Source organism: Abramis brama (genome assembly GCF_963993115.1).
Source record: "Abramis brama genome assembly, chromosome: 12".
NCBI classification, from domain to species: domain Eukaryota; kingdom Metazoa; phylum Chordata; class Actinopteri; order Cypriniformes; family Leuciscidae; genus Abramis; species Abramis brama.
In genome coordinates, this window is record NC_139974.1 from 37,514,424 (window position 1) to 37,527,089 (window position 12,666).

Genomic DNA, 12,666 nt, shown 5'->3' on the forward strand with positions numbered 1-12,666 from the left:
GACCTTTTGACAGGTTGAACTTCCTGTGACCTTTTATGATTGATGGGTTGAACTTCCCGACTGAGGTCATGGGATTAACCTTTGCCCTATCGATCATGGTTTTTGACAGTTAGTTAATCCCTTTTAAACCTAGCTAGTCCTAAATAGTTTTGACAGATAGTTTTGAAGGATGGTTTTGCCCTATTTAAATAGAACAGATGTTTTTTGACGGATAGTTTTTTTACGGATGTTTTGCCGGATAGTTTTGACGGATTCAAACAGCCGGTGTCAGGTTCTATGTATGTGTGTGTGTGTCACAGACAACAAGCTTTGTGTCATGTGTGTGTGAGTGTGGTTATATGGTGTCATGTGTGTGGTGTCACGCAACATGTGAAACAGTGTCGTCTGCTATCTGAACAAGATGACTAAATCTAGCGGAGTAATAAAACCATCATCATTTGGAAACTTTTATGTATGTATTTGTGTATCACAAATTCTTAGTGAATTGGTCTTTTGAATCTTACACGTGATTCCTGTATAAAGATTATGTTTTTAAGTTAGTCCATAGAGTGTGGAACTTTGCATCAGTATGGCGTGTAAAAATACGCCCAAAGATACTAAGTAGGAGAATATCTAACTGTAGATTGTGAACATTCCATTTTTTTTAAATAATACATCTCTTTAATTTTGTGTGTTGAAGTGTTAGTAGGTATTAGTTAATAACAAAAACTTTAAATCAACATAATATTAATAAAATATGGTTAAATTACAGTTTGAAAATGTTTATTTACAACGTTTTGCATTGTGAGTGAGATGTTAGAGAAATCTAACATTGTGTGGTTGCACTATGCCTGAAACTTAGCCATCAACATCTAAACTAAACATTATCATGGTTTAGTTGTATTTTAAATCACTGTTTAATCGTATTCATATTTATCAGGTTGATATTTGTAGAAATAAGCAAAATACATTTATAAAACAAAAAGAACAAGTTAATGGCCTTGTGTCAGACTTTGTGACACTTAACTTTTTATTCTAACTTTGAAAAGTGTCATACAGTATTTGATTTTTACACACGCAGTGTTTTCGCCAACTGGCCTACCCCTGAAGTTATGACTTCTGAAGGCCTCTCATGCGCAGATTCGCTCGGTTGAAAAAAATGGTATGTGGTCATTTAACTCATTAAACATTAACTCTTTATTGTGATGCTCCCCAACAGATATTTTATTCTAATATTACTTATTCTAACCCTACCAGTCCACTAATACTCTACTAACACTAATGAGAGTTTACTTTACACACTCTGACTCTCACAAGCGAGTTAGTGGGCATGCAGGTGCAACACTACTATAGTCAACAACCAAATTATGACTTAAAACGGTTTTAAGTATTACATTAAAAAGGCGTAATTGACAAAAATTGTAAATTATGACAAGTTGAAATTATGACTTAAAAAGTTGAAATTATGACTATGCGTCATAATTATGAGATGAAAAGTTTAAATGATGACATACTAAATTGAAATTATGATAGATAAAGTAAATATTTCATAGTGAAATTTTCTGAATTCAATATAATTGTATTTGTGAAAATGATTCAGTACTGAAACAGCATTTATGAGTTTTTACATATCTTCTGCTTGTTTCTGCAGTTCGTGTAGGCCTCTAAGACTAAAAATGATTATTGATGAACTTGAATAACTTGAATTTTGGGAGTCGAACCCGGTCAGCCTGGATGAAAACCAGGAATCCTAACCGCTAGACCATATGGGAGGCAATGATACTGTCCTCGGCACATTTGAAAGGCTGCACTGCACGGGGCAAAAATCCCCCAAAAAAGCCAAAAAGCTAAAATTTAATTTATCGGTATGTAAATAAATATCGGGATAGCTTTTCCCAGGTGGAAAGAGCTAATGAAGGAGAAAGACTTTGAAAGGGAAGTTGCCTGCTTTCTTCTCGACGGGTAAGTCAAAGGTACGGTCTAAATGACAAGCTTGGTTGTGTAAATCATTATATAGGCAGCATAACGGTAGAACATGTACAATTAAACTCGATGAAGCGCTATCGGAAGACATGTTGTCATAGATTCTTGGCACATTTACCAAAGTTGAAAAAGCGAGTAGATGGGAGAACCGCTAGAAAGCACTATTCGTTTAAATGCAAAATAGAATTTCACCGCTAGATGGGAGAACTAACTTGTAGTAGGGTCTTTAACAAAAAGGCCTGCAAAATCGAGGAGGTCAAAGGGCATGATTTCTGCTATAGCTCTCCCCAAAGTCTGTTCATGCAGCCACCATCGACAAATGCTAACATTTGAAACTTCTACATGTATTTTGAGTAGATGACCGATAGTATATTCTCACACTGATATATTTCCGCACTGATTAAGGATAGTTCGGGAGATACAAGTAAAAATGATCTTATACGATCTTATACTTATACTTTGAATTAAGACGATGTGTGATTTTTACTTATCACACATTGCGTCTCTCAAATTGTGTGGTGATTTTCTAAAAGATACAAACTTGGTCTAAATAAGAGCAATGTGGAGTCCTCGGATTTCTTAAAAACAATACAACATTGTGACAAACATGTTGTATGGACAAAAGATCTAAGATTTAAGACGGCTAAGTACAGTTTTTCAACCATCTAAAGTTTTTGAACAGAAAAAATTTAAAGAATAGAAGATATGATTTTAATAAAACTTTAAAGATTTGATTTAAACTTTTAAGGTTATGCTTTTAAATGAATTTCGTATAAACTCTGGATGTAGTATGCTCTGAAACGCAGACTAGATGTACTGCGACATTGTCCCCCAAGACTCATCTGGTCTGCCCCTATATCCTGAAGCTTCAGTTCACACTGTAGTTTATCACTGAAGGGGCTGGGGCTGTTATAGGACAACATAAACTATTTGCTTTTTGGATCGTTTTTTTTTTTTTATCATTGCATAAAGAACTACTTCGCCTCTCTGGAAATGTAAGGTGATTTTATTTAGCTAAAACTTTGTTTACATTTTATTAAATTATTTATTTATTTCATTTTGAAAATGTAGTTTTCTGTGATGGTTGTGTTTAGGTGTGTGGGATAGCTATGGAAAGCCCCCACCATAAAAATTTAAACCCCCAGACAAAAAAATGCTGGTTGAATCTTTTTCATATAAATGAGATTTAAGACGACCAAGTACAGTTTTTGAACAGACATTGTTTAATAACAATTATACTTTAGGTCACCGTTAAACAAAATCATTTATATCATACATAAGTCTTCTAAAAGATAAATAGAAGATATGAATGTATTCAAACTTTAAAGATTTAATTTAATCAATCTTTTAAAATATCTAATGTAAAAGTTTAAGGTTATGCTTTGAAATGAATTTAGTATGGAAAGGCGTTAACAGACTAACATGACATACGCTCTGACAGGATGCACAGAGGCTCGGTCTGTCACTCGATATCCTGAAGCCATCATTATGGTCAAGTAACTTCTTTCTCAGCGCTGATCGGAAGGACCTTATTTCTGGAAGATTCCCAGTTTCTAAATGTTCTCATGGTTGCTCTCTCTGAAGATAGGCCTATGTTGTTGTCATTTTCTCACAGATACAACTTAAGAAATTATTGAACATTTCACAGGCGTGAGATGACTTGTGACGCTTCAAATTATTTTACATACCCATAATAAAAAAATATACTTTAAGTTCAAGTCGAATTTTTCCACAGACCGTCGTTGTAGAATATTTGTTTTTATTAAGACTTTTAATAATTTATTTAAATTTTATTTTTTAAAAGATATCATTTAAACTTTTAAGATTTTACTTTGAAGTAAATTCAACACAACATTCACAATGTCTCATCCCATCACTGAATACACTCCTCTGAGTCAGAGACGCTGGTGAGAGAGAGAGAACCACTCTGTGATTTATGTTAACTCTCTTAAGACCTTCTTGAACATGTAAGTTCAAGAGTTGTAAGTTTCTAAACATGTAAGATGAATTTTATTCTTTTTACAAGCATTTCAGTAGATTTTTTTAGTAAGATATTTATTTTATATTATTGTATGTGATGTTTAATCTCACTTTCACCGTGCTCAGGAATGTGGAGTGGGGTCCTGTTTCATAGAGCACGCAGGAATAGGGGGGCGCGCATAGACACACACACAGACACACACACACACACACACACACACACACACACACACCCAGAGAGATACGCAGACACGTGTGTTTTACTTTTTGACGCACATACATTAGACGCGTGCTCCTTATGTTTTGAGACAGTTTTGTTTATCTAAAACTGAAATACTTGGTTCGGTAGATTTTATAAGTATTTCATTATATACTTTTAAAAAGAACAGAATATTTTTTCGTATGGACAATGATGTGTTAGGAGCTACTTCTTGAACTCTCTCTAAAATAATGTAAGACAATTTTATTTTTATCTAAACATTGCGATTGTTTATTCTTTTTACAAGCATTTCATTATATACTTTTTAGTAAGATATATTGTATAAGCATTTCATTTATATACTTTTAAAAGAACAGAATATTTTTCAACCTTAGTAAAATTATTTTATAACCATTTCACTTATACTTTTAAAGGTAGCCTATGCTTTTCAACTTTTGTTTAATTATTTTATTTTATATATTTTAATTTATACACTTTTAAGGAACAGTATGTTTTATGTAAGATGAATATTTATTCAGCTAAAACAATTGGTTTTAGTAAGCTTTTTATATACTTTTATTCAGCTAAAATAATTGGTATCAGTAAGCATTTCATTTATACTTTTATTCATCTAAAACTAAAACAATTGGATCAATAAGATATTTATATTATACTTTTAAAGGCATGTTTTCAACTTTTGTTAGTGTGAGATTTCACCGTACTCTGGTATGCAAAGGAGGGGGTCAGAGCTCAGACGGAGAGGGGGCGCGCATAGACAGACACACACACACGTGTGTTTTACTTTTTGACGCACATACATTAGAAACGCGCGCGCTCCTTATGTTTTGAGACAGTGTGAGGTCATTCAGGAATGACTATATGAATTCAGTTGTGTAAAACAATTTTGAACCCATTCATACATTGCATTTTTGTAGACATCGATGGTAGGACATACTTCAACTTTCTAAAACATGTAAGATGATTTTCTATTCTTTTATCTAAAACAATTGGATCAATAATATACTTTTAAAGGCATGTTTTCAACTTTAGTTTAATTATTTTTGTGGACATCAATGGTATGGACAAAAAAAGTGTTAAGAGCTTATTCAAATCTCTAAAATAATGTAAGATGAATTTATTTATTCAGCTAAAACAATTGGTTTTAGTAAGCTTATTATATACTTTTATTCAGCTAAAACAATTGGATCAATAAGATATTTATATTATACTTTTAAAGGCATGTTTTCAACTTTAGTTTAATTATTTTTGTGGACATCAATGGTATGGACAAAAAAGTGTTAATTTTAAGTCTGTCATTTTATATTCTTTTATTCGTCTAAAACTTAAATGGTTTTAGTAAGCTTTTTATTTTATATTCTTTTATTCGTCTAAAACTTAAATAATTGGTTTTAGTAAGCTTTTTTATTTTATACACTTTTATTCAGCTAAAATAATTGGATCAATGAGATATTTATACACTTTGAAAGCTATGTTTTTCAACTTTTGTTTAATTATTTTATTTTATATATTTTAATTTATACACTTTTAAGGAAGAGTATGTTTTATGTAAGATGAATTTTTATTAATCTAAAATAATTGGTTTTAGTAAGCTTTTTTATTTTATATACTTTTAAAGGATGTGAAGTTTTTGTGTGACATACACTTCTCACTTTCACTGCGAAGGGTGGGAGGGAGCGCGATGCTTGGGGATGCCTGTGACACCACACACATGACACCATATAACCACACTCACACACACATGACACAAAGCTTGTTGTCTGTGACACACACACACATACATAGAACCTGACACCGGCTGTTTGAATCCGGCAAAACATCCGTAAAAAAACTATCCGTCAAAAAACATCTGTTCTATTTAAATAGGGCAAAACTATCCTTCAAAACTATCTGTCAAAACTATTTAGGACTAGCTAGGTTTAAAAGGGATTAACTAACTGTCAAAAACCATGATCGATAGGGCAAAGGTTAATCCCATGACCTCAGTCGGGAAGTTCAACCCATCAATCATAAAAGGTCACAGGAAGTTCAACCTGTCAAAAGGTCAAAGGTCAAAGTCGTAAATCATTTTGACACAATGACCCTCATAAGGACTACTAACATCCATTGGAGATGGAAAATAAGCTTTCGTCCGTCATTCCTGAATTATTGGTTAAGATATATGTAAAAAAAAAAAAAAGCAGCTGAAATATTAGCTATTTCATAGGCATTAGAATGGGTAGAGGTTATTTGCTCAGGCTCTTCTTCAGTTTTCAAGAGTTCACTGCAAGACCATTATTTTGGAAAAAATGTAATACTACATAAACTTTATAATTCTAAATATGATATACTTTTTGTGGGTATGGCTATATTAAAGGTAATTAATAATCTTCTTCATTGAGATCTTGAACCTCCTCATCAAAGCTCACGCAGTCGCTCTTTGATGTCATATGTCACATTGATTTTCTTCAGCCTCCTTACAAATAAACAGGATTTTTCTGTCTTTTTTACAAGGATGAAGTGGTTTCTGGTTATTTAAAAGCCACAACACATAACATTTTATAAACTTCTAATTCTGCTTTTCACTTGCAAAACTGTGACTTGCCCGAGGACTTCACTCAAATGGCTGTGGGAATACTGACAGTCCAAATCTAGGACCAATTCATTTACACCTCAAAGCATCTTTCATCGCAATAGTACTTCTTGTTATAATTGTTGTTGACGGCCTGGGAAGTTACCCAAATGCCCCGTGTCTTTTAAATGGACTTGTGTACACACTGCATCTAGACACATTTCACTTTGTGCTGGCCCTAAAATCCATGCAAATGACCATGCAAGTGTGTAAGCAATTTTGTTATTTATTAAAGAATAATATCAAATAAATAAAAAATTAAATAAATAAAATATTTATTTTAAATAAAGAATAAATAACCGTTTTGTCTTTTTTTTAATAGTATTATTAGCATTAGTTTTAGTGTAGAAATTCAAGTCAACAGCACGTTTGAAACAAAAGAAAATTAACTTGTACTAACTTGAGCACATTATGTTCGTCTGAACTCCTTATTAGGTAACTGCAACTTAATTTTCCTAATCTTCCTTATCTTCCTCTTAATCTAAGTAAATTTCACTAGTAGAAAAACAATCCATTCACGTAACTTGTAATTTCACACTCTTTTTCTAATTAAGAGAGGTGTTTATTTACTTAATTTTTCTAAATTTATGTACTCAACTAATCATTTTTAACAGTATTTGTTCACTTCCTTCGATCAATTTGAGAAGTTGTTGATACCGAGGCTGTGTGTAAATCACACACTAAATTAAATTAGGTTTTGTAAATTACAATTTTACTGTAAAATGAATATCCGAATAATTTGATTTCATTTTACAACATTTTTAACACTTTCAAACCTTCAAAACCTCAAGCGTTAAAGTAGCAATGAAACACAAGCCATAACAGATCTTTTTAACTCTTAGATTTTAATGACAAACTCTTGCAAAAGCACTTAATCTGAGAAAGTTTATCATACTGTATCATATGTTGGCAACAGACTCAAAGAAATGTGTAAGGACTATTTTGTAACAGCCTTTTTCTCATCTGGAATTAATAAACCTCCTTTCATCCTGGCCATCTCTGCCTTTGACCAGTCAGCGAAGTCATTGATACCGAGACTGTATGTAAGACCGGCTCTGTTCATAGAGTGCACATGCCTGAGGAGGAAGAGGATGTTAAACAAAAAAAGCATATGCATCTTAAATCAGACAAGTTCACAGATTGCTCACAGATTTGTTTTTCCTCACCGAAGAGTATGTAAAAAGTAGCTCTCACGCTCCTCGTGCTCCTTTTCACTTTCATACTGACGTTCAAACTTCTCCTTAAAGGGGCCAAACAAACGGTGGGCGTGGCTAACAGGAGAGGTGTGGACATAGTCTTGAAGGGGGTTGGCCAATATTTGATGCTCCTCAGGAGGACCCGGAAACTTCTCATATGTCATATCTAGACACATAAAACCTCAGTGAGCATCTGATTAGATGGTCTGTAAGAGTAAAAGAAACGGACAAAGGCATGTCACTGAGTGTGTGTTCTCCAGTTACCTCCAGGTGGAGTGAAAATGTCGGACTCAGTTTGGGGACTGAAGTCACTGTAGTCAATCATGTATTTGTCATTGCGAGACTCCAAGAGAGTGTTGAAGCCCATCATCTCATAGCGGTACGGGACGGCTGAGGAATCATTTCCCTCTGGACGTGTGACCCACAGACGATATGTGTTCTTCTTATGACCAGCCTGTGTGACCTTTATCCAGACCTCACACTGAACGCCTGCGCAATCCTCCATCTTCTCAAACTGCAAAACAATGATTTTATACAAATTTCATCCTCATTGTTGGTTTGCATTACAGTTAATTGAATCTATGGGATTAATGTTGTTCATATCTTTCTAAACCTGTTTGACTTTCTTCTACATAGCACAAGACATTTTGGATTATGTTTCAACTGTTTTTGTCTATACAATGAAAGTCAGTGGAGTCCAAAAAAACATTGGACCCCATTGACTTTTTGTTTGTTCAGGGGCTGTTTGCAGGTCAACGATGTACTAAAAACGGGAAAAGGATTTTTCACGTACAGACGGTTCAGCTCCTGTGTATTTAATTGATCTTCTATCGCCCTACAATCCATCACACTCTTTAAGATCACAAAACTCAGGGCTTCTGGTGGTATAGGATATCTAAGTCCACTAAAGGAGGGAGAGCATTTTCACAATTGGCTCCTAAACTCTGGAAAGTCTTCCTGATAATGTTCGGGCCTCAGACTCGCTCTCAATCTAGACTAAAGACGCATCTCTTTAGCCAAGCATTCATATAATGCATCTCATAACCTTATACTCCAGTTATATCAGATGAAATGCACATAATTATCTTTGCTTAAAGTTATGAACAACAGCTACGCTAATTATTTTCCATTTGCTTCTCTGTTCTCCTGAGGTAACTAGAGAGTATGTCAGCTGCAGTTTGGATCCAGCCTCTTATGAAGACTTCAGATGATCATAACAGCTGTGAAGAGACGACGCCAACTCCTGCGAGGACTTCAGATGAAGCAAGCACTGAATCATGCATCAATGCTACATTTTTCTATATATCCTAATCATTTGTTAACAAACATGTATTCATTACTTCAATGAGCTCATTGTTTCTGCCTTAAAGGGATACTCCACTTTTTTTGGAAATAGGCTCATTTTACAACTCCCCCAGAGTTAAACAGTTGAGTTTTACTGTTTTCGAATCCATTCAGCCGATCTCCGGGTCTGGCGGTACCACTTTTAGCATAGCTTAGCATAGATCATTGAATCGGACAAGACCATTAGCATCTCTCTAAAAAAAATGACCAAAGAGTTTCGATATTTTTCCTATTTAAAACTTGACTCTTCTGTAGTTACATCGTGTACTAAGACCGACGGAAAATGAAAAGTTGTGATTTTCTAGGCTGATATGGTTAGGAACTATACCTCGCATTCCTGCGTAATAATCAAGAAACTTTGCTGCCGTACCATGAGTCCAGCAGGCGTAATGATAGGAATGAGAGTATAGTTCCTAGCCATATCAGCCTAGAAAATCACAACTTTTCATTTTCCGTCGGTCTTAGTACACAATGTAACTACAGAAGAGTCAAGTTTTAAATAGGAAAAATATTGAAACTCTTTGGTCATTTTTTAAAAGAGAGATGCTAACGGTCTTGTCCGATTCAATGATCTATGCTAAGCTATGCTAAAAGTGGTACCGCCAGACCCGGAGATCGGCTGAATGGATTCGAAAACGGTAAAACTCAACTGTTTAACTCTGGGGGAGTTGTAAAATTAGCCTATTTCCAAAAAAAGTGGAGTATCCCTTTAAATTAATACATTGTATAAATTTATACATTAGCTAACTGTGTGATTTGTAGATGTACATTTCTGAAATAAATAACTTGGACAGTCACCTCTGATAACAGATCACTCTAAATTGTAGACATGCATTTTCTGTAAAGCTGCTTTGAAACAATATGCATTGTGAAATGCGCTATCCAAATAAATGTTAATTGAATTTAATTGAACAGACGACAACATTGTCAAAACGATCCCGTTCACAAGGATCCGCAAAAACGACCAAAATCTCTGTATTCTGCTGCTAGGCCAGTAGTTGGCGATATCACTGAACACGTAATGCACATGCGCATTATGTCACTGTTTTCACAAAATAACATTTTTCTAGTTTACACAGAGAAAATAACAGTATTATTTTCAGAATCTTGCACTTTGAAACCCCCTAAAACACTATTGTCATGTAAATGAATGGCCAAAACGCATGAAAAGGTTTTAGTTGAGAATGGTGTCATGTAAAAAAAAAATCTAAATAACTTTTGTGTTCTATAGTACATACTTCAAAGCCCTGCAGATCAGGCAGTGCTGCCTGTGGACGTATTGGATCCTCCTTTGTACCATTAAGCTGGAAATATTTAGTAGCTCGGATTGGTACTGGTGTGATCTGATAAATGGCACCATAATCAAAGTCGTTTCCAATCAGAAAAGTGCGCACTGTACCTGTGTAGAGAGCATCAATGAAGAGAGGCTGCATACATAATCTATATTGATTTTAACATTATGTGACTCTATCATGAGAAGATCACTGACTATTACGATAGTCGATGCGACTTCTGTTTCCCTCAAGGTCGTACCAAACTTCAAACGGTTCCTTTAGCCCATCACCAGAATAAGGCAAAGTCAGCTCACCTACATAAAAGAGGTACATGTAACATACTGAAAAATAAGTGTCCTGTACTGGGATGTACTGTGTAATTAGGCAGAAATGCACCTTTGACATGATACATCTTTCCAAAATCAGGAACTGTTCTGCCACCAACTGGTGCGGCATCTGGGGATGAAAACACAGAGATCACAATTCACTGAATCAACTTTTCAACACGTTTAGTGTTCAAAATATCACAGGAAATGTGTCATATTATAATTTTTTCTCTTTACCTGCAGCACAGAGCAGAAGCACGAACCCAGCAAGAAGACGCCACATAGTGCAATCTAGAGCTACAAACATCCACTGGAGATGGAAAATAAGCTTTCGTCCGTCTGAAAACGTCTAACAAGTGTTCGTGGATAACAGAAGTTCGCAATAAATACACACGAAGGAGGGACTGGATTAACGTCACATATTGCATGAGGGTTCATCGGGGGGTGGACAAATATTTATTGAACTAGGTCAAGGTCTGTGTTTGATACCCATCGGTAGAGACTGCGGGGGTGATCGCTGAGGGACGCCTGAATCAGTCCATCTTTCACCCCGAGGCAAATGTACTGTGAATGTGCTGGTGCTTTTACAGGTACACTCATTCCTGAATTACTGGTTAAGATATATGTAAAAAAGCAATTAGAACTTAGAAGAATTAAATTAACTTTAAACTACTGGAATATAGGCTTAAATTGAAGATTGGCCAGCTCTTCAGTGGTTGTTTGAGTGTTTTGAATTTGTAGGGGGAAAAGTGTATATTATATAAAGCACTGTTTACAATGGGCTGAAGTTCAGTGTGTTGAACATTGATTTACAGTGATAACATAGATCAGTCTCCTATATAAATAGCTATTGTGTATGTAAATAGTAGATTAAACTATACTCTTTAGCTATTTATGAGATTGATGTCATCACCTTAAAAAAATGTTCAACATGTTCAAATGTAAATGTGTAGATGGATCATGTTTATTTCTCACCTCAGTGACTAAATGATGGTCTTTCTGTGTTTGCAGCTGAAATATTAGCTATTTCATAGGCATTAGAATGGGTAGAGGTTATTTGCTCAGGCTCTTCTTCAGTTTTCAAGAGTTCACTGCAAGACCATTATTTTGGAAAAAATGTAATACTACATAAACTTTATAATTCTAAATATGATATACTTTTTGTGGGTACGGCTATATTAAAGGTAATTAAATGGTAGATGGAGTCATAAAACAAGAAAGAATATGTATTAGGGTGGAATTAGGCAGGATTAAGGAACTGTGAAAAAGATATTAACTTGAAACATGAGAAGATCTACTAGCACAGTGGAAAAAATGTAGATCAAGTTAAATAAAAAAAGAAAATAAATGTAATAAATTGTAAAATAATATATTACAATTATAAGGGTGTCTAATTGTTTTATTCATGCTAATTATAATTGTTGTTGACGGCCTGGGTGTCACATCCACAGTCTGTCTTCCTCATCTGTCTTTGCACTACACTCCCCAGAATCCTCCTTGGCGCACACCTGCATTCACTCTCCTCTAAGTAATTATCATCATCACCTGTACCTCGTCATCTCACCCCTTTATATTCAGCACTCAGCGTTCAGTCATGGTCTGGTCTTGTCAATACAAGACACACAGACTCCCTTCCTACACCTACCTGCATTCTACTGTCGATCTTGATTTTCTTCAGAGAATCTTCATCATCTGCATCTGCATCTGCAAGAGAAAGAGAGACTTTGTTATCATTCAGTTAAGCTTCATCCAATTA

The 12,666-nt window shown here is 34.7% G+C and overlaps 1 protein-coding gene across 1 annotated transcript; it reads right to left on the bottom strand.

Annotated features, from left to right (window-relative positions):
* Nucleotides 1–7,596: 7,596 nt before the first annotated feature.
* Nucleotides 7,597–11,333, bottom strand: LOC311093424 (counting factor associated protein D-like). Its single transcript, XM_084130797.1, has 7 exons — nucleotides 11,148–11,333; nucleotides 10,981–11,040; nucleotides 10,800–10,898; nucleotides 10,549–10,709; nucleotides 8,231–8,480; nucleotides 7,937–8,132; nucleotides 7,597–7,846 (listed from the first exon to the last, which is right to left on the bottom strand). Exons 1-7 carry the CDS (start codon nucleotides 11,215–11,217, stop codon nucleotides 7,708–7,710), a joined length of 975 nt encoding a protein of 324 aa, XP_083986923.1. The 5' UTR covers nucleotides 11,218–11,333; the 3' UTR covers nucleotides 7,597–7,707.
* Between the last annotated feature and the right edge of the window lie 1,333 nt (nucleotides 11,334–12,666).

Bases quoted from the DNA above. Each gene is read 5' to 3' on its own strand.
- LOC311093424 (XM_084130797.1), bottom strand. From the start codon at position 11,217: ATGTTTGTAGCTCTAGATTGCACTATGTGGCGTCTTCTTGCTGGGTTC. The intron at 10,710-10,799 runs GTCAGTGATCTT...CTCTCTACACAG, and splicing joins TCGCATCGACTATCGTAATA to GTACAGTGCGCACTTTTCTG. The intron at 8,481-10,548 runs GTATGTACTATA...ATTGTTTTGCAG, and splicing joins CTGATCTGCAGGGCTTTGAA to TTTGAGAAGATGGAGGATTG.